This window comes from Pecten maximus, chromosome 5 (assembly GCF_902652985.1).
Source record: "Pecten maximus chromosome 5, xPecMax1.1, whole genome shotgun sequence".
NCBI classification, from domain to species: Eukaryota; Metazoa; Mollusca; class Bivalvia; order Pectinida; family Pectinidae; genus Pecten; species Pecten maximus.
The window spans coordinates 28,956,431-28,980,090 of NC_047019.1; the positions used below are offsets into that span (position 1 = coordinate 28,956,431).

Genomic DNA, 23,660 nt, shown 5'->3' on the forward strand with positions numbered 1-23,660 from the left:
CGGAATAATGGTAATACTTTTAGTGTGGATATTTCCCGACTCTACCTAAGAAAGTTCTCATCCATTCTCTTCAGAGAACCTATAATAAAATCGCAAGCCTGGCCCACGATCAATTTGTCCAGTCAGATCCTCAATTGATCTGCGTTTGTCTGGATAACAAAAGTCTTATCCTTGTGAGGTAGGGAACCGGTGATTGTTCTTAATCTGAGAGAGGGACACAAGATTGGGGATTGTATTGTTCTCTGTAAACCAGAGCCAAGGTCAAATCCCAAAACAGCTTTTGGAACATAAGCTTGGTCAACTTTAAATCTCAAATTTGTGTAACATATTTACAGTTTAAACTAATTTTGATTGTTATGAAATTGTTTCCATTTTGATTCTAAAAAAAGTCATAAAATTTGCTAAGAAATAAAATATTTGCAGTGTTGCTGGATGAATTATGTTTTGGGTTTGTAAAACCTATTACTCTTTAGAAAATAGGAACTGTAGGTATATGGCATCTTACCAAACTGACACCCATTGTATTGCCATTTGAAAGAAAATCTATTATTTAGAATCTAGAATCGTGGGTTTTGTCCGTGAGTTGAGATATGTTGTAACACAAGGCCAGAGTAATGTGTGGGCTTTTCGCAACAGATTTGTAAACTGACATGAAAATTGAAACTCTTTTGTGTTGCCACAGCAGTCTGGTCTGTCTGACTGTCTTGCAAAGCGAAACTGTATGTAATTATGCAACTTTATTGTGCCAGTAACCAATGAAACCAGAGGGGCCTTGGTATGCTGCCGCCCTGTCTCGAAGCTTCTGGCGCCATCTTGTCAAGATTCCATGTAACATTCAGTGTACTATAAGGTCGCAGGTATCATTTCAAAACTTTTTTGTGTGAAACTTAAAATTTATTGATAGGTACAATGCATGTTAAACATTTGGATAATAAATAATTCACAATGTCTGACTACAGTAAAGCTTTAAAGTGTAATTTCCTTACCGAGAGGATATATATTGTTGACAGGAAATGAATCAAAAACTTTTTTTTGCAAGTTTTATGCTTTGGTAGCTAGTGAGGTTTACATACAACACCAGAATTCACTAATACTAGGGTCATTTGAGGGCCAGTCTTCCACAGTGCTCCAACACTGAAATATCTATTGTGTAAAAGAGTTTATATTAATTCTACAATATTCATCCTGTAATAAACCTTGGAAGTTAACACATCAATTTTGACAACATACATGAGAAGGGAAGGATAGAACAATAGATTTTATGAACCTTAATTCTTACTGAACTCTAATGTACATTTATCAGAACTGACATATTTCTCACCACTTGTACCAGGACTTAAATTATTACAGTATAACATAATTAAGGCATAATTTGGCTTTTGAATTCAAATTTTTATGAGCCATTTCTATATTTACAGTAGAAATTTGAATATTAGATGGTGGGCTATTCAAATCGCCCTGCGTCCGTGGTCCGTCGTCCGTCCGTAAACAATTCTTGTTATCGCTAATCCTCAGAGAGTACTGAAGGGATCTTTCCCAAATTTCATATGTGGGTTCCCCTTGGTGCCTAGTTATGCATATTGCATTTTGAGACCAATCGGAAAACAACATGGCCGACAGGCAGCCATCTTGGATTTTGACAATTGAAGTTTGTTATCGCTATTTCTGAGAAAGTACTGAAGGGATCTTTCTCAAATTTCATATGTAGGCTTCCCTTGGTGCCTAGTTATGCATATTGCATTTTGAGACCAATCGGAAAACAACATGGCCGACAGGCAGCCATCTTGGATTTTGATAATTGAAGTTTGTTATCGCTATTTCTGAGAAAGTACTGAAGGAATCTTTCTCAAATTTCATATGTAGGCTTCCCTTGGTGCTTAATTATGCATATTGCATTTTGAGACCAATCGGAAAACAACATGGCCGACAGGCAGCCATCTTGGATTTTGATAATTGAAGTTTGTTATCGCTATTTCTGAGAAAGTACTGAAGGGATCTTTCTCAAATTTCATATGTAGATTCCCCTTGGTGCCTAGTTATGCATATTGCATTTTGAGACCAATCCGAAAACAACATGGCCGACAGGCAGCCATCTTGGATTTTGACAATTGAAGTTTGTTATCGCTATTTCTGAGAAAGTACTGAAGGGATCTTTCTCAAATTTCATATGTAGATTCCCCTTGGTCCTTAGTTATGCATATTGCATTTTGAGACCAATCGAAAAACAACATGGCCGACAGGCAGCCATCTTGGATTTTGACAATTGAAGTTTGTTATCGCTATTTCTGAGAAAGTACTGAAGGGATCTTTCTCAAATTTCATATGTAGATTCCCCTTGGTGCCTAGTTATGCATATTGCATTTTGAGACCAATCGGAAAACAACATGGCCGACAGGCAGCCATCTTGGATTTTGACAATTGAAGTTTGTTATCGCTATTTCTCAGAAACTTATGAAGGGATCTTTCTGAAATTTCATCTAAAGGTTCCTCTTGGTGCCTAGTTATGCATATTGCGTTTTGAGACCAATTGGAAAACAACATGGCCGACAGGCAGCCATCTTGGATTTTGACAATTGAAGTTTGTTATCGCTATTTCTCAGAAAGTACTGAAGGGATCTTTCTGAAATTTCATATGTAGGTTCCCCTCTGTGCCTAGTTATACATATTGCATTTTGAGACTATTCGGAAAACAACATGGCCGACAGACAGTCATCTTGGATTTTGACAATTGAAGTTTGTTATCGCTATTTCTCAGAAAGTACTGAAGGGATCTTTCTCAAATTTCATATGTAGGTTCCTCTTGGTGCCTAGTTATGCATATTGCATTTTGAGACCAGTCAGAAAACAACCTGGCTGACAGGCAGCCATCTTGGTATTTTGAAAATTGAAGTTTGTTATCGCTATTGTACAGAAGGTACTGAAGGGATCTTTCTCAAATTTCATATGTAGGTTCCCCTTGGTCCCTGGTATTGCATTTTGGGACCAATCGGAAAACAACATGGCCGACAGACAGCCATTATCGCTAAATCTTAAATTTTATATATAGGTTCCCCTTGTTTGAAAAGTACTAGATCTAGAGGGCTGTTTCTGAATTTACACAGATTAGTAAGACTTAGAAGAAGGGAAAAGTAGAGAAAAGATCAATCTGACATGGAACCTATAAAGATCATTCAATGGTGGGCGCCAAGATCCCTCTGGGATCTCTTGTTCTTAGAAAACATCATTGTGTACAGACATTAGCTACTAAACATACATTCCTCAGATTTAGTTAGAATTAAAGATAAATGCCACCTTATACGTTATTTTTATTTTGCTGTAGAGTTGAAAATTCATATGGATGAACTCAATAAACCTGGGGGCATGGGAAAGGTGTCATTTAAAAACAACACTGAACCCACTGCCAAATCTTTTCAATCGGTCTTCGTATACATTGTATAGATCATAAAAAATGATATTCAAATTTGTTGTACCGATACTGACCAAATGATTGTACAAAAGATACCTAAAGGACATCATACAGCTGTTTGGTCCTTCCATTATTCGTCAGTGATGTTCTAGGGACATCATACAGCTGTTTGGTCCTTCTTGGACTTGTCAATGATGTAAGGGACATCTGCATACAGGTGTTTGGTCCTTCTAGGACTTGTCAGTGATGTAAGGGACATCATACAGCTGTTTAGTCCTCCCATGACTGGTCAATGATGTAAGAAACATCATACAGCTGTTTGGTCCTTTTAGGACTTGTCAGTGATGCTAGGGACATCATACAGCTGTTTGGTCCTTTTAGGACTTGTCAGTGATGCTAGGGACATCATACAGCTGTTTGGTCCTTTTAGGACTTGTCAGTGATGCTAGGGACATCATACAGCGGTTTGGTCCTTTTAGGACTTGTCAGTGATGCTAGGGACATCATACAGCTGTTTGGTCCTTTTAGGACTTGGCAGTGATACTAGGGACATCATACAGCTGTTTGGTCCTTTTAGGACTTGTCAGTGCTGCTTGGGACACGTACCATACAGCTGTTTGGTCCTTTTAGGACTTGGCAGTGATGCTAGGGACATCATACAGCTGTTTGGTCCTTTTAGGACTTGTCAGTGATACTAGGGACATCATACAGCTGTTTGGTCCTCCCAATGACTGGTCTGCAATGATGCTAGAAACCCAAGTTTGGAACTCAGAAAGGAAATTGTATCAACCCTTGCGAAGTTTTAATTGTTATTTAAATCTGAGCATCAGAATTGTGATTGGAAAATATTTAAGCTGAATGGGCTTGAGATAACAGAATGAAGTGATAACATAATTATTGCCTTCTTTATATATAGAAGGTAATTTTGTTTCCTTATCAGACGTAATTGCCCTCAATAAGATGATAGGCCTAAAACACCAGTAAAAAAGTCCTCATCATAGTTCTGTCTTATTTTCTGTGATCTGACATTTGTCACCACTTATAATAGGTATATTTAGTAGAGGGGTAGTGAACAGAAGCTCTCAACACTCCCAGAATGTTGCTCAGCAAATTTATCACCAGAATTAGATTTATATTTCTCGTTAATCCCTGTAGAATATAGTTTTATTCCGATGGTATGCACACCGAACAGATTCGATAAAACCTTAACTGGTGATGATTGCTGACAAAGTCCTGAAAGCTTCATGTTTGCTTCATTATGGTGCCAAATTCCATTACACAACACTATTTGATAACCAGTATGTTGTCTACATTTTAGCATGGGAAAATTAAGAGCTAGGGGCACAAATAACAAAACAGTAACTCAGATGTCTTAGAAAATTATTATTGTGAATCAATTTTGCATAATATAATAAAATCTTGTTAGTTTGAAAATATTTTTGTTTTGGAGAACATTATTGATGTTATTTAATCAATTCATATTTAGTTAAAACAAAAGTTGAAAATCTTGTTAATTTTGGTTGAAACATGCTTTTCCCTTATTGGTCATTGAGATTTATGAATTATGCGAGAAATAACTTACAAAGGACATATGCACCTAATATAATATGTGAATAAATGTCAGGATTTATAACAGATTTAGGTTAATTCATTATTTGTGTTAAATTGTAATTAACCGATGGTTAATGGCTGCAAGTTTACCTTCACAATATAGATGGAAATATCAACACACAATTCATCAGAATGGAGGCCCCATACATTATGTTATATGATGGAGGAATTGAACCATGGGTGGTCTTGGTGGAAGACATGCAATATGCAGCCCATTCACCCTTTATACACACCGACTTCTTCCTGAAAATACTGTGGTATCATTGTTCACACTGATTGCAGCATTTTGTACAGACTAAATTGTAATGGCTTATCAATTAGGAAAAATAAATATGTGTAACAACCAAGTTCAGGAATACTGGCTTTGGGCTGATTTGAACTTTCAATAAAAGTTTCACCATAGCCGAGAATGATACAGTAATAATGATCTGTTTTTTTCCATGTTTCATTAATGATTATGATTGTCTTCTGTTTTGTATTTACATTAGATAATATTTGATGAAGGCTTGTGACAATTCCTGACACAAATGTATTCCATTTCCTGTAAAGTCACTTAGTTTCATTTCTCTCTCCCTCACAACTAATCCATTTTCCTTGAAGAAGAAATATTTTTAAGTGAAAAAAAAAATATATTGAAAATGAAACAAATTTAAAAAGTTCTTGTGTAACAAGGGAAAACCGTGGTGATAGAATTTGTAGGCCGTAATTTGGTGCTTGTTAAGCTGTATAGTAAGAAGAAGAAAAAAATTCAATGACAGATTCAGCTGTGGTGATCAAGGACATGTCACAGAAACAGGAGAAAGTCGATGTCGGATACCCACATGTACGAGAAGTCAATAGAGCTCTGGAAGGTTTGCTTTCGTCACACGTTTTTACCTGCCATCTGTGGTCTCGGAGCTGCAGTCAGCGTTATGTTATAGAGTAAGGTGTATATCATTGGACAGATACTGGTGTAGATTCACTTCCAACTTTATGTACACTGTAGGGTCATTATGGTTAATACATACTGTTATAGATTAATTCAAATTGACACTACAGTGCATTCCTAGGTTTTGATGTGACCTCTCTAAGCTGCTGTTTGAGCTTCGAACTGACAAGGAAATTTAAGAATACATGTGTTTTAAGATTTGAGGTAAACCTTAATTTGCAAAAGTAATATACTCAGTTTAAACTGAAGCTTGTACTTTGAGAAAGATAATACTTATTTTATTTAATGTGCCCTCTCGACAGTCATTTAACATTGTTAAAGAAATCAAGATAAGATGTATAAGGTCAACTACAGTTTAAGGTTACATTTTGTTACAGCATAAAAGGTGCTATCTTCTAACTTGATAGCTTACAAACACTTTTCATATAGTACACTAACCTAATTATATAGTCTAGTTTTTAGCCCACCATCTGATGATGGTGGGCTATTCAAATCACCCTGCGTCCGTGGTCCGTGGTCCGTCCGTCCGTCCGTAAACAATTCTTGTTATCGCTATTTCTCAGAAAGTGCTGAAGGGATCTTTCTCAATTTTCATATATAGGTTCCCCTTGGTGCCTAGTTATGCATATTGCATTTTGAGACCGATCGGAAAACAACATGGCAGACAGGCCGAAAGGCATATTTCTCAGAAAGCACCAAAGGGATCTTTCTCAAATTTCACATGTAGGTTCCTCTTGGTGCCTAGTTATGCATATTGCATTTTGATATCGGAAAACAACATGGCCGACAGGCACCCATCTTGGATTTTGACAATTGAAGTTTGTTATCGCAATTTCTCAGAAAGTATTGAAGGGTCTTTCTCAAATTTCACATGTAGGTTCCTCTTGGTGCCTAGTTATGCATATTGCATTTTGATATCGGAAAACAACATGGCCGACAGGCACCCATCTTGGATTTTGACAATTGAAGTTTGTTATCGCAATTTCTCAGAAAGTATTGAAGGGATCTTTCTCAAATTTCATATGTAGGTTCCCCTTGGTGCCTAGTTATGCATATTGCATTTTGAGACCAATCGGAAAACAACATGGCCGATAGGCACCCATCTTGGATTTTGACAATTGAAGTTTGTTATCGCGATTCCTCAGAAAGTACTGAAGGGATCTTTCTCAAATTTCATATGTAGGTTCCCCTTGGTCCCTGGTATTGCATTTTTTGACCAATCTGAAAACAACATGGCCGACAGACAGCCATTATCGCTAAATCTTAAATTTGTTATATAGGTTCCCTTTGTTTGTAAAGTACTAGAGGGCTGTTTCTGAATTTACACAGATTAGTAAGACTTAGAGGAAGGGAAAAGTATAGAAAAGATCAATCTGACATGGAACCTATAAAGATCATCCAATGGTGGGCGCCAAGATCCCTCTGGGATCTCTGGTTTGTTTAATGCATAGTAGAAGTTTTATTATCTATATATTATTACTACAGTTTACCAAGTTGTTCAAATGTACATCACATGATGCAGGAGGTAAACTTGTCAATTACTGGTAAATTCTTTCAGTAGACAGTGACATATATACTCTCTACATGTTACCAACACTGGACACTGGTGAGGGAAGGTTTAGAAATCTATTTTTATGCCCCTGTCATAAAATGGGGGAAGGGGCATATAGTGTTGCTCAATGTGCGTGCCATCTTGTCACGTCACTTCACACCCTGTTCCATGGTACCCGAATTCAATCTAAGCACTTAGCAAGTTAATTCTTTGACAGATTTTGATCAAATTTTATACAAAGATCAAGTTTACTTTGACATTATTGTGTTTCAGGGTTCTGAGGTCAAGGCCCAAGGTCACACTTTTTATTTATAGAAAATCATCAACTGATTCAATTCAAACACTTAACAAGTTAATACTTTCATGGATTTGGTCAAACTTTATACAAAGGTCTCATGTCAGCGGAGGTATTCATGTCTTACAGACATTTTCTTTTTCTTTTCTACTTAATCTGAAATACACAGATAAAGTACTTCGATTTGGAATTGAAAATTAATGTTCTAGTATAAAACATCAGATATATCCTGAAAGTGTTGGTTGGAGATGTATTAAATTATGGTTCTGTTGCCAGCAATTGTCCCTTCCAGCACCATAAACTGTGTTAATCTATAATTTCAGCATTCTTTGTGGAAATTTATCTTCAACCTTTCTATTGTTGTGTTGATCAAAGTTTGAATGTATAAAATAGCTCAAATAGGGATCGCAGTAAAAAATGTTTTATCTGTGGAACGATACATCTATAAAGTGAGTTGTATGTGTCTTATAGTCACCAATCATTTTTTATATATACCATCTATAAAAGCATTATTCATCGGAGGTCTATTAAAGGAAAGTTCTTGAACTCTTGTCTTGGAGATCAAATTGTGGTACAAATTTACAAACCATTGAATTTTTAGTATGGAAATCAAAGCAAGATATTTATGACAGCGAAAATTTTAGGAAATGTCAAAGTTATAGGTGAATATAGCATTCTTTAGCCCTTTCTGATACAACGGATTCATGTCTGTTAGAGTTTATTGCTGTCATATTGAAAATCAAAGAATGAAACAACTTTTTATTATTATTATTTAAATGTCGGCATGGGAAAAATAGTAAAGTTTTAGAATTGGGTTGTACCCTATATTCTTTTTTATTTTTTAATAGTGAGAGATAAAATTGTTTCCACGCCATTTTCTAGGTGAGGATAATTTTGATGAATCTTTCATTAATGGCTGCACAGTAAGTATTACAGTATCCTCCATAGATAGATGTAATAGATTTAGAAGGCTTTCAAAATTTTACTTAAATTTAGAGAAAAAAAAGATGTCTGTGCATTGTGATCTGTTAAATGATAAAAGGGGGCATTGTTCTGCACCAGAAGTGAGATATTGCATAGACACTTTCAGCGGGTAATAGTTGGCACGCTTGTCAGCCTTAGATATGTGGTAGGAGTGCTCCCAGCGGGTACTAGTTGGCACACTTGTCAGCCCCTAGACATCAAGTAGGAGTGCTTGTCACCCTCATATACACTCAGGTGGTAAAAGTTTAACAATATTGATGTTACTGAGTGTGATAGTCAAAGAACTTAAAAGCACCGGAGGACATTTAGTTTGTCTAAACTAGTAGTAGTAAAGCACAAAATGATTCACCATGACCTAGTGAAGGATGCTCACAGTAAAATGTGTATCGTGTTAAAAACTGTAGCTGACAACACAGTTTTCTCTGTAAAATGCTTGTACTCTTAAAATATTTACCAGCATATGGAGGTAGAACTATAACAATGTCATGGAGAAGGCAGAAGACCTTGAAATGATATTTGTGTGAAATGAGATTGAAATGTAAAACAAGTATCATAAAGCTTTTAAGTGTATTGACAAAAACATTTAAAGCATTGTAATGACTGTCATTATGCTCTTGTCAGTTTCTGTGTAAGAGTTGATTTCCCACCGACTTCAGCTTGAGCAATAGGCTGATGCCCTCATAGTTAGGCAATCAATGTGTGTGAGTGCCTTACAGTTATTTATAGCCAATCAGAAGGCATTATGTTACAGCCAATCAGAAGATACTATGTTACTGCCAATCAGAAGGTACTATGTAACAGCCAATCAGAAGTCATAATAAAACAGCCAATCAGCAGCCATTTTACAGACAATCAGAAGCCAATTTTGTTAAAGCCAATCAGAAGCCATAATGTTACAGCCAATCATAAGCCATTAATTTTATAGCCAATCAGGAAGAATTAAATGTTATAACCATGCAATCAGTTAACTTTATGCTATAGAAAATCTTCAGCCATTTTGTTACAGCCCATCAGTAGGATAAATGCTAGCTAGCCAATTACTAGTCACCTCATCATTTCCCGTTGAAATACATATTTATGAATATTCCAGGTGATCTTAGATTATGCACGAGGTTGGATGTTGATATATTACTTCATGTATACATAGATGTTCCATTCAGAAAAATATTTTGTTTTAATCTGTTGATCAAATGATATGGGCCCATGCAGATTCTTTTGTTCGGGCCTTTACCATCTTTATGATTGCACCAAAATAACTGGCAAAGTGAACCAAACTGGAGCCAAAGCAATTTTCTCAGAGACATGCTGTATTAAAGGTATATGTTATGAGGCTCACTTCATTGTGAAAACGTTTAAATATTATCCTGTATGGAAATTTGTGTCTTTCTGTGTGGACTGTCCGTCTGTGACCCAGAATAACGTGGATTTACAGGGAATTACACAACAACATAATGACCTATGGTCTACTACTCTGGTTAATTGTAGAGACAACAATGTAAAATGAGATGGTTCCCAAGCAAATGCATGGGACCAGGTTTCAAAGACATAATCGTAACCCTTGGAATGATTTAAAGTTTTGGGCACTTGCGTTGCTGTGGTGTGTTGATAACAGCGTAAGACATTGTAGTGTGTGCTCATTAAAAAGTGAAGCATCATCACAGGCTTTTTATGATTTTTATTTATTTTCATAATCATTTTGTGGAAATAAGAAATGGTCTCCAGCAATGAACATTACCGTTCATGTTGAGAGACACTTTAAGCTTATAGAAAAGATTGATAGATTTTCTTGTGTTGTGTATAACAGATGACCATTATGAATGGCTCAGTGTCAGCAGTATTTAATATGTTTGATATAACAAATCATCAAGTACAGGTAGGTGATCAGTGGCGTTACTTTATTTAGATACAATTTTTCTTCGTTTGTCCACCACTGAGACAAGAAGGTTCCACAAGTTGAATTACTTGTTAAGAGAACAGTTTATCATCCTGAAGCGTAATTATATTTGTTACAGTATCAAATGATGATTCCGTGGTAGTCAGCAAAATACACTTGTGCCATAATCAGTATCAGAAAGGGACTAAATAGCAAATAAACTGGTCGACTTCCAGAAATTAGGATTAATAGGAATCTCTTATTGTAGGTCAGCATCACAACAAATAGGGAAACAAAGTTCAAGAGGCATAAGTAAAAATGATATCTGAATTTTGAGACTGATTGGTAAACGAAATAGCGAAAAGGCGACCAGTTTGAATTTCGACAATTATAATCAGTTATAGATATTTCCAGAAAATTCTTCATTCCTGAAAATCCTTCTTGAATCATTCTTATTTGAAAGTGGAAAGTTGATTTTTTTTTCCACATGAATCTTTCTCAAATCTCATGAAAAGAAAAAGAAGATGAGAAATGTAGAGGAAACATCAGTCTTACATATAGATCAGATAAAGATCATTCAATGATGGATACCAAGATACTGCTGTGATATCTCATTTGTATCTGCTGTCTCATCATTGACATTTAACAGGTGTACCTGTTCTTTACATTTACAAAAGTTTGTACTCTTAGGTCTATTGGAGCTGACAATACTGAGCTGAGCAAATGACCTGTTCTAGATTGTTTATGAGGAAGTTTATATTTGGTGGAGAGTATGTTTTATAATGTAGGTCAATAGTGCCTGTCATAAACCTTGTCTACATATTATATCAGAACAGACAATATTTGGTTCCAGTGAGATTCATATGTGTATGCCAATCGTATTTCAGTACATTGACTTTCCTTATTGCCATCGGTGATGAGATATATGAAATTGATTTTCATATAGAAAATGAAAATAACCATAAAGATATGTTTTACGGTTAGTGTGAATTCCATAGAAAGGGGGGGGGGGGGGGGGGGGGGGGGGCATAATTTATGATTCCATCTAAACCTCTGAAGGGTCAAGATCATGGATAATTTCGAAAGGTTGTTATAAGGTCCACAATCTATTGATAATAATAGGGTCAAGGTCATGGATAGTTTCCAAAGGTTGTTTTAAGGTCCACAATCTATTGATAGCAATAGGGTCAAGGTCATGGATAGTTTCCAAAGGTTGTTATAAGGTCCACAATCTATTAATAGCAATAGGGTCAAGGTCATGGATAGTTTCCAAAGGTTGTTTTAAGGTCCATAATCTATTGATAGCACTATAAAATGTCTATAAAATGTCTTTAAATGACACAGTTTCATTATCCAAAATAATGGGGTATCTCAGTGAGACGTCTCTCATCAACACATATATGATTGTCTTTTCATCCTTGCTCTGTTACTGCCATTCAAGAAGACATCTAATTTTGCTTCCTCACAAATAATGATGATGGAGCTCGTAGAGGCCACTGATTACCATGTGATCAAAGAGTGCCAACCTTTGTCTCCAGAACTAGGTACATTGTTCTAATGCTAATTTCTATAGCCATTATATAAGGCCCACCAACAGCCAGAGCATGTTGTAGGATATCTTTGAAGGTTAATCATTTCTAATGTTTCCCTCTCTGGGTGTCTATAAAGTAGGTAAATAAAGCCTTCAGAAGGTCAGATTTAACGTTGTTATCTTAAACTGTTAATCAAGGTACAGGGAATTAACACTCCACATTAGCCTTGAAAGGCTGACAAGGATTTTCAATGTTTTTCATGTGTTTTTTATGTAGTTAACAGCTCTTGCTTTGAAATGGCTTTCCATGCTGCCAGTTTTAAACAAGACGATTTAAATGTAACACTGCTAAATGGGGTGCCATTTTGTCACAAATAGTTTGGCTGGATAAATCAAGGCAGTGAGCAGATTAACCACAACACAATTTCCATAGAAATGATAAGATTAACTGGCTTGTCGGTGTAATTATTCCATTTAGAAATGTAATCCTCACATCTTAAGTTCACTTAGCGGAGTCGAAGTTGCACGCTCTGACTAATGGTCACCACAATCTGTTGATTGTGCACAGTGCAGAAACTGCTAATACCATGTGGGGGGGGTTTTGTGGGTTTTTGTGGGGGTTTTTTAAATCTGCAATTATTTTACATGTTCTTTGTTTAAACCATATTTTATTATATATTTGCATCTCATACATAATGTACATGAGTATGGACAGGATATTATAATTTACATATGCTTATTTCCCAATACAGTAAAACTCGAATACAACGAACTCGGTTAGGACGAATTTTCACATATAACGAAATAGAAATTAATCCCGAACTGTAGCACTATATAATATTTGTAAAGTAACCACTTGTACAGCGAAATTTATATAACGAATTTTTGTTAATAATGAACTAATTCTTAGGTCCCTTCATCTCTCTGTCTTAGTAAATAATCACTCACATAACGAATCGCCAATCACCCGTAGATTTACCTGTACAGGGTTTGTTTACACAGCCGTCGAAGGTCACGGCCAGCTTGCCGGGGCTCCCCAAGGAGATTTATTTGTATGTTTACAGGTAAGCTCACATACGGAGGTACATAACAGGTACGTTTTTGCAGGTACACGTTTTACATGTATCATGAAATAAATTGAATGAGTACTAATCAGTGTCCGGTTGTGTATATATATCTTTGACTGTGTCATGTCAGTGTAGATATGGCTTCGCCGTCGAGAAAGCGTAAGACTCTAACGTTGGAGATGAAATTCATGATAGTGACATCTGTAGGAGAAGGGAAAGAATCTAAGAAAGACATCGCAGGTGACTTCGATATCCCTGCAAGTTCTTTAAGTACTATTCTTAAATACAAGGATGATATTATGGTCATCGGCCTCACTAAGTCGAAAACGTGAACAATTGCGACGTTTCGTCGAGGCACAGTCGAATGTCCCTTATAACATTTTTAATGCTATGCACACTGTTCAATCTTTTATTACACTAAGGACTGATGCATGTTTTCATCAAAAGTCCATTTTTGACTTTTTTACGAAAAAGTAGAAACGTATTTGTTCTGTAATTAAGGAACGTTAACTTATTTGTTAACAGTACTAGTCTTACAAATTTGCTAGTTACTGTAGGATTAGCAGGTATAACAAATTTTTGATTAACTTTAATTCCCGTTCGTTTTATTCATACAACGAACTTCTTGTATAACAAATTCAATTTCAAGGTCCCTTGGAGTTCGTTATAAACGAGTTTCACTGTAGTTGAAATTACTCCATAAGTAGAATGAAGAATTGGAAGGAAGATTACCAAAAAACCGTTTAACACCATTGAAGCTATCAATCTGATATCACACGAATATTTAGTGATCTTTTGTTCACACTGATATGTTAGTTTCAGGTGTCAAAAGTTCAAAATAAAAATAAAAATTTTGGAGGTCAAAGGTCACCTTACTGCAATGTGATATGCAATTTGATGAGACTGTGTACATGTATTCTTACAAGTACAAATAGATAGAGGAGGCAATGGTTTCTCAGATGGATATCATCTACGTACTAAGCTGTTGGGCTGAGTGGGGTTGTTTTGGACAACAAGGATAACCAAGAGAAGAATTAAACTGTGTACTAGTCATGTGTAGAATAAAAACCCAGTCTTTTAGGAACTCCAGGGTAAGTGTAAGCAAGTCCTTTACAATGACCAGGTGTTCCCAAATGGTCAGTGTCTTCTGCTCCATTAAAGACAGCCTCTGTATCCATCAGAGTAGTGTAAACAAAGATAAAACATTTCTCCTAAAACTGCTGTATGGTAGTTCTGGCTCCAGTAGGAAGGTCTCCTGTGTACTGGTCTGAATGTCTGGGTCATGCAAATATTTCAGATACCTTTTTTTTTATCCAGACAATATTTCAAAACTTTTTGATGTATATCATTGTGGCATTGTGCTGCTATGACATGTAATTCATATTCTAGTGTAGTGGCTGTTGACAAGATCTGGAACTGAATTATGTAGTGTCAGCATGATGTAAACCTGGAGCCTGAGTGCCTCCCAACTCCTACCTCACCCCCACCCACAAACCCAACCTCACCCCCACCCACACCCCAACCTCACCCCCAACCTCACCCCCACCCACACACCCAACCTCACCCCCACCCACACACCCAACCTCACCCCCAACCTCACCCCCACCCACACACCCAACCTCACCCCCAACCTCACCCCCACCCACACACCCAACCTCACCCCCACCCACACCCCAACCTCACCCCCACCCACACACCCAACCTCACCCCCACCCCCACCTCCAGCCTCACCCCCACCCACACCCCAAACCTCACCCCCACCCACACCCCCAACCTCGCCCCCACCCACACCTCCAACCCACACCTCCAACCCTCCCTCAGGTGTTTTCCTGCCAAGTCCAGTATCACCTCTCCTTTAAGTGATTCCTTCCCAGTACCTGGTTCCCCACTTCAACATCACCGGCCCCCTCCATCAGCTGGTTCCTTCCTATAACCTGGTTCTGCACTTCAATATCTGACCCCCTCCCTCGGTTGGTTCCTTCTCATAACCTGGTTCTCCACTTCAACATCACCAGGTCCCTTAGTCAGTTTCCTTCCTATAGATTCTTTAAATTATCTATGAATATACCCTTTGAGAGGGGGGGGGGGGGGGGGGGGGGGGGGTCCAATTCCCATAAGTTGTACTACATATGATAATCCTATCTAGTTTCATCCTAAACCTTCATTTCTCCAATAACATTCATGACCAAGATTTATGCCTGCAAATTACCCAAAAAACTGGAAAGTAAACCTATTGTTTCAATAAAATGTCATTAAACTGTCAGTCTTGGTCCTCATCAATTCGATCTAAACTTGTGGTACCCCCGAACTTTGACTGTATATGGAGACCAAGTTCTCGGTGTCAGACTTGTTAATCCAATTGTTTGTCAGTATGTATGCAGAAGTTTGAGATCAGCCAGCTCTAGATTTACATATCAACTCCTCGCAAATTCAGTATCTCGGTCCCTTTTGTCACCAAGAGGCTTATAAATATACAGGATACCAACTCCCTAAAGGGAATTAGAAAACAAGAAACACTTCCCCAACAAAATGACTAGCACTTTGATAGACACTATTACTACTCTATGTGTTCAGGGTTGTTAAAATACAGATACATGTATTTTAATTTAGATGATAACAGGATAAGTTATTTACAAGCTTGTTTTTGTGTTAGAAATATAAGTTTTCTGGTATATATGTCTTCCGTTTCAATAATACTCCTCATAAGCAATGTAGATATTTATTGAGAAATTCCTTTTGGACTCTGTTTGTCTTGTGTAGTACCCACGGTGATTTGTGTAGTACCCAGGGTGATCTGTGTAGTACCCAGGGTGATCTGTGTAGTACCCAGGGTGATTTGTATAGTACCCAGGTTGATCTGTGTAGTACCCACGGTGATCTGTGTAGTACCCAGGGTGATCTGTATAGTACCCAGGTTGATCTGTGTAGTACCCACAGTGATTTGTGTAGTACCCACGGTGATTTGTGTAGTACCCAGGGTGATTTGTATAGTACCCAGGTTGATCTGTGTAGTACCCACAGTGATTTGTGTAGTACCCACGGTGATTTGTGTAGTACCCAGGGTGATTTGTGTAGTACCCAGGGTGATTTGTGTAGTACCCAGGGTGATTTGTATAGTACCCACAGTGATTTGTGTAGTACCCACGGTGATTTGTGTAGTACCCAGGGTGATTTGTGTAGTACCCAGGGTGATTTGTGTAGTACCCAGGGTGATTTGTATAGTACCCACGGTGATTTGTGTAGTACCCACAGTGATTTGTGTAGTACCCAGGTTGAGTTGTGTAGTACCCAGGGTGATCTGTGTAGTACCCACGGTGATCTGTGTAGTACCCACGGTGATCTGTGTAGTACCCACGGTGATCTGTGTAGTACCCACGGTGATCTGTGTAGTACCCACGGTGATCTGTGTAGTACCCACGGTGATCTGTGTAGTACCCACGGTGATTAAACACCATCTAAAGAGGTTGCTGTCATTGAAGCTCTACAGAAACTGAAAAGCAAATATTTCTTGAAAACTATGAACACATAGGAATTGAATGGCTTTAGGAACATTCATGCTGGTATGATTGCAAACTATACACCCATATTACATGATGTTCAATTCTCAATTGAAACCTGAGATATATAGATTACCCCTTTAACACTGTAGTAAAGTCCTAGATTTCTTAAAGGATTACCAATTCCCATAAGTTGTACTACATATGATAATCCTATCTAGTTTCATCCTAAACCTTCATTTCTCCAATAACATTCATGACCAAGATTTATGCCTGCAAATTACCCAAAAAACTGGAAAGTAAACCTATTGTTTCAATAAAATGTCATTAAACTGTCAGTCTTGGTCCTCATCAATTCGATCTAAACTTGTGGTACCCCCGAACTTTGACTGTATATGGAGACCAAGTTCTCGGTGTCAGACTTGTTAATCCAATTGTTTGTCAGTATGTATGCAGAAGTTTGAGATCAGCCAGCTCTAGATTTACATATCAACTCCTCGCAAATTCAGTATCTCGGTCCCTTTTGTCACCAAGAGGCTTATAAATATACAGGATACCAACTCCCTAAAGGGAATTAGAAAACAAGAAACACTTCCCCAACAAAATGACTAGCACTTTGATAGACACTATTACTACTCTATGTGTTCAGGGTTGTTAAAATACAGATACATGTATTTTAATTTAGATGATAACAGGATAAGTTATTTACAAGCTTGTTTTTGTGTTAGAAATATAAGTTTTCTGGTATATATGTCTTCCGTTTCAATAATACTCCTCATAAGCAATGTAGATATTTATTGAGAAATTCCTTTTGGACTCTGTTTGTCTTGTGTAGTACCCAGGGTGATCTGTGTAGTACCCAGGGTGATCTGTGTAGTACCCAGGGTGATTTGTATAGTACCCAGGTTGATCTGTGTAGTACCCACGGTGATCTGTGTAGTACCCAGGGTGATCTGTGTAGTACCCAGGTTGATCTGTGTAGTACCCACAGTGATTTGTGTAGTACCCACAGTGATTTGTGTAGTACCCAGGGTGATTTGTGTAGTACCCACGGTGATTTGTATAGTACCCAGGTTGATCTGTGTAGTACCCAGGTTGATCTGTGTAGTACCCAGGTTGATCTGTGTAGTACCCAGGGTGATTTGTATAGTACCCAGGTTGATCTGTGTAGTACCCACAGTGATTTGTGTAGTACCCACGGTGATTTGTGTAGTACCCAGGGTGATTTGTATAGTACCCAGGTTGATCTGTGTAGTACCCACAGTGATTTGTGTAGTACCCACGGTGATTTGTGTAGTACCCAGGGTGATTTGTGTAGTACCCAGGGTGATTTGTGTAGTACCCAGGGTGATTTGTATAGTACCCACGGTGATTTGTGTAGTACCCACAGTGATTTGTGTAGTACCCAGGTTGAGTTGTGTAGTACCCAGGGTGATCTGTGTAGTACCCACGGTGATCTGTGTAGTACCCACGGTGATCTGTGTAGTACCCAGGGTGATTTGTGTAGTACCCACGGTGATCTGTGTAGTACCCACGGTGATCTGTGTAGTACCCACGGTGATCTGTGTAGTACCCACGGTGATTAAACATCATCTAAAGAGGTTGCTGTCATTGAAGCTCTACAGAAACTGAAAAGCAAATATTTCTTGAAAACTATGAACACATAGGAATTGAATGGCTTTAGGAACATTCATGCTGGTATGATTGCAAACTATACACCCATATTACATGATGTTCAATTCTCAATTGAAACCTGAGATATATAGATTACCCCTTTAACACTGTAGTAAAGTCCTAGATTTCTTAAAGGATTACTAGATTATAAATGCCACTCCGACAAAATTTGGTATATCTACATCATGTTTTCAATTTGTTTTATCCTAAAGTATCAGATTCTGTCTGCATGTATCCGATTATGAGTGATGTTTCAAATTAATTTGACTGTAAACAGTAAAATTATCTCTATGGTTTTTCGCCATTGAAGGCAATAATCTTTTCCAATCTACATTTTTTTGTATCTGTTCGGTTATAATTTTGAGATTTAATTTCCCAGACAAGATAATGACTAATAATTTTCCACATTCTTTGAGTTTGTTACAAGTTTAATCAAGTAAATAATATTTAAATAGATTTCCATTTCCATTAAACAGTATTTGATTAATGTAATACTGGGGTCTATTAAATTATGTAATAATAGTTAATATAAAATAATGTTATAGTAGGATATATAAAATAATGTAATAATGAGGTATGTAAAATAATGTTATAATGAGGTATGTAAAATAATGTAATAGTGGGATATATAAAATAATGTAATAATGAGGCATGTAAAATAATGTAATAATGAGGTATGTAAAATAATGTAATAGTGGGATATATAAAATAATGTAATAATGAGGTATGTAAAATAATGTAATAGTGGGATATATAAAATAATGTAATAATGAGGTATGTAAAATAATGTAATGAGGTATGTAAAATAATGTAATGAGGTATGTAAAATAATGTAATGAGGTATGTAAAATAATGTAATGATGAGGTATGTAAAATAATGTAATAATGAGGTATGTAAAATAATGTTATAGTGGGATATATAAAATAATGTAATAATGAGGTATGTAAAATAATGTAATAGTGGGATATATAAAATAATGTTATAGTGGGATATATAAAATAATGTAATAATGAGGTATGTAAAATAATGTAATGAGGTATGTAAAATAATGTAATAGTGGGATATATAAAATAATGTAGTGTGGTATATAAAATGTAATAATGAGGTATGTAAAATAATGTAATAGTGGGATATATATAATAATGTAATAGTGGGATATATAAAATAATGTAATAATGAGGTATGTAAAATAATGTAATGAGGTATGTAAAATAATGTTATAGTGGGATATATAAAATAATGTTACAGTGGGATATATAAAATAATGTTATAGTGGGATATATAAAATAATGTAATAATGAGGTATGTAAAATAATGTTATAGTGGGATATATAAAATAATGTAATAATGAGGTATGTAAAATAATGTTATAGTGGGATATATAAAATAATGTAATAATGAGGTATGTAAAATAATGTTATAGTGGGATATATAAAATAATGTAATAATGAGGTATGTAAAATAATGTAATAGTGGGATATATAAAATAATGTAATAATGAGGTATGTAAAATAATGTAATAGTGGGATATATACCAAGTAAAATAATGTTATAGTGGGATATATACAATAATGTAATAATGAGGTATGTAAAATAATGTTATTGTGGGATATGTAAAATAATGTAATAATGAGGTATGTAAAATAATGTTATAGTGAGGTATATAAAGTAACATAATTTGAGGGTTTATAAAATAGTGGGATATATAAAATAATGTTATAGTGGGGTATAAAAAATAATGTAATAATGAGGTATGTAAAATAATGTTATAGTGAGGTATATAAAGTAACATAATTTGAGGGTTTATAAAATAATGAGTTATGTAAAATAATGTTATAGTGGGATATATAAAATAATGTTATAGTGGGGTATATAAAATAATGTAATAATGAGGTATGTAAAATAATGTTATAGTGGGATATATAAAATAATGTAATAATGAGGTATGTAAAATAATGTAATAGTGGGATATATAAAATAATGTAATAATGAGGTATATAAAATAATGTTATAGTGGGATATATACAATAATGTAATAATGATGTATGTAAAATAATGTAATAGTGGGATATATAAAATAATGTTATAGTGGGGTATATAGAATAATGTAATAATGAGGTATGTAAAATAATGTAAAAGTGGGATATATAAAATAATGTTATAGTGGGATATATAAAATAATGTAAGAATGAGGTATGTGAAATAATGTAAAAGTGGGATATATAAAATAATGTTATAGTGGGGTATATAAAATAATGTAATAATGAGGTATGTAAAATAATGTTATAGTGGGGTATATAAAATAATGTAATAATGAGGTATGTAAAATAATGTAATAGTGGGATATATAAAATAATGTAATAATGAGGTATATATAAAATAATGTAATAATGAGGTATGTAAAATAATGTAAAAGTGGGATATATAAAATAATGTTATAGTGGGATATATAAAATAATGTAAGAATGAGGTATGTAAAATAATGTAAAAGTGGGATATATAAAATAATGTTATAGTGGGGTATATAAAATAATGTAATAATGAGGTATGTAAAATAATGTTATAGTGGGGTATATAAAATAATGTAATAATGAGGTATGTAAAATAATGTAATAGTGGGATATATAAAATAATGTAATAATGAGGTATATATAAAATAATGTAATAATGAGGTATGTAAAATAATGTTATAGTGGGATATATAAAATAATGTAATAATGAGGTATGTAAAATAATGTTATAGTGGGATATATAAAATAATGTTATAGTGGGATATATAAAATAATGTAATAGTGGGATATATAAAATAATGTAATAATGGGATATATAAAATAATATAATAGTGGGATATATAAAATAATGTAATAGTGGGATATATAAAATAATGTAATAATGGGATATATAAAATAATGTAATAATGAGGTATGTAAAATAATGTTATAGTGAGGTATATAAAGTAACATAATTTGAGGGTTTATAAAATAATGGAATATATAAAATAAGGGAATATATAAAATAATGCATTGATGGCACATCATGTATAAAATAATGTAATCAAAATGTATATGAAATTATTATTAAAGGGCATATAAACAATGTAATCATATTTAATGTATTGATAGGGCATATTAAATGTAATCAAATGGTTTATAAATAATGTTTTGATGGGGCATATAAGATAATGTTATCATAGGGCATATAAAATAGAAATGAAGGTATGTAAAATAATGTAATAGTGGGATATATATAATAATGTAATAGTGGGATATATAAAATAATGTAATAATGAGGTATGTAAAATAATGTAATGAGGTATGTAAAATAATGTTATAGTGGGATATATAAAATAATGTAATAATGAGGTATGTAAAATAATGTTATAGTGAGGTATATAAAGTAACATAATTTGAGGGTTTATAAAATAATGAGTTATGTAAAATAATGTTATAGTGGGATATATAAAATAATGTTATAGTGGGGTATATAAAATAATGTAATAATGAGGTATGTAAAATAATGTTATAGTGGGATATATAAAATAATGTAATAATGAGGTATGTAAAATAATGTAATAGTGGGATATATAAAATAATGTAATAATGAGGTATATAAAATAATGTTATAGTGGGATATATACAATAATGTAATAATGATGTATGTAAAATAATGTAATAGTGGGATATATAAAATAATGTTATAGTGGGGTATATAGAATAATGTAATAATGAGGTATGTAAAATAATGTAAAAGTGGGATATATAAAATAATGTTATAGTGGGATATATAAAATAATGTAAGAATGAGGTATGTGAAATAATGTAAAAGTGGGATATATAAAATAATGTTATAGTGGGGTATATAAAATAATGTAATAATGAGGTATGTAAAATAATGTTATAGTGGGGTATATAAAATAATGTAATAATGAGGTATGTAAAATAATGTAATAGTGGGATATATAAAATAATGTAATAATGAGGTATATATAAAATAATGTAATAATGAGGTATGTAAAATAATGTAAAAGTGGGATATATAAAATAATGTTATAGTGGGATATATAAAATAATGTAAGAATGAGGTATGTAAAATAATGTAAAAGTGGGATATATAAAATAATATAATAATGGGATATATAAAATAATGTAATAATGAGGTATGTAAAATAATGTTATAGTGGGATATATAAAATAATGTTATAGTGGGATATATAAAATAATGTAATAGTGGGATATATAAAATAATGTAATAATGGGATATATAAAATAATATAATAGTGGGATATATAAAATAATGTAATAGTGGGATATATAAAATAATGTAATAATGGGATATATAAAATAATGTAATAATGAGGTATGTAAAATAATGTTATAGTGAGGTATATAAAGTAACATAATTTGAGGGTTTATAAAATAATGGAATATATAAAATAATGGAATATATAAAATAATGGAATATATAAAATAATGCATTGATGGCACATCATGTATAAAATAATGTAATCAAAATGTATATGAAATTATTATTAAAGGGCATATAAAACAATGTAATCATATTTAATGTATTGATAGGGCATATTAAATGTAATCAAATGGTTTATAAATAATGTTTTGATGGGGCATATAAGATAATGTTATCATAGGGCATATAAAATAGAAATGAAGGTATATAAAATAATATATTAGTATAGGGTATATAAAATAGCATGAAGCCAGTATATAGTTTCAGAAATTTTGAAGTTTGATATCTATGATGGTGATGACTATGATGATGACAAATAGTTTTCATTGGAAATGTATTATCCTTTTTCTTTATTTCGTCTACATTACTAAATAGAAAATATAGGTCATCAACCTTTTTAGTTTACCTGAGACTCACAGTGATCCGTTGTCATCGCCTACTGTCTGTCGTCATCGCCTATTGTCTGTTGTCATCGCCTATTGTCTGTCGTCATTGCCTATTGTCTGTCCTCATCGCCTATTGTCTGTCCTCATCGCCTATTGTCTGTCGTCTTGCAGCTTCTGCCTTCTGTTATGCATTAACTTTTTCTTGTGAACATGAAAACTCATATAAATATAAACAGATTTCGCTGAAACTTCATATGCAGCCTTTTGTTGATAAGACCTTGGGCAAGTTTATAAATAGAGTCAATTCAATCATAGTTTGCAGTTTGAGTTATTGCCCTTTGAAGTTTTAATTCCGTGGGACCTTGTAAACATAATAACTATAGTTAATATG

General features: G+C 34.4%; 3 protein-coding genes across 3 annotated transcripts in view; 1 reads left to right on the plus strand and 2 right to left on the minus strand.

Moving 5' to 3' along the window:
- LOC117328394 (neuropilin-1-like) overlaps positions 1 to 15,106 on the plus strand; it is a 73,854-nt gene extending 58,748 nt beyond the window's left edge. Inside the window, exon 5 of the mRNA XM_033885923.1 lies at positions 14,701 to 15,106. Coding sequence (XP_033741814.1) covers positions 14,701 to 15,106 — 406 coding nt within the window. The remainder of the gene's footprint in view (positions 1 to 14,700) is intronic.
- An 828-nt stretch (positions 15,107 to 15,934) lies between these two features.
- Positions 15,935 to 16,702, minus strand: LOC117328395 (zinc finger protein 695-like). Its single transcript, XM_033885924.1, has one exon. It carries the CDS (start codon positions 16,700 to 16,702, stop codon positions 15,935 to 15,937), a length of 768 nt encoding a protein of 255 aa, XP_033741815.1.
- Positions 16,703 to 17,506: 804 nt separating this feature from the next.
- LOC117328396 (DNA-directed RNA polymerase II subunit 1-like) lies at positions 17,507 to 18,334 on the minus strand. Its single transcript, XM_033885925.1, has one exon. The coding sequence runs from the start codon at positions 18,332 to 18,334 to the stop codon at positions 17,507 to 17,509; it is 828 nt and encodes a 275-aa protein (XP_033741816.1).
- Positions 18,335 to 23,660: the final 5,326 nt, after the last annotated feature.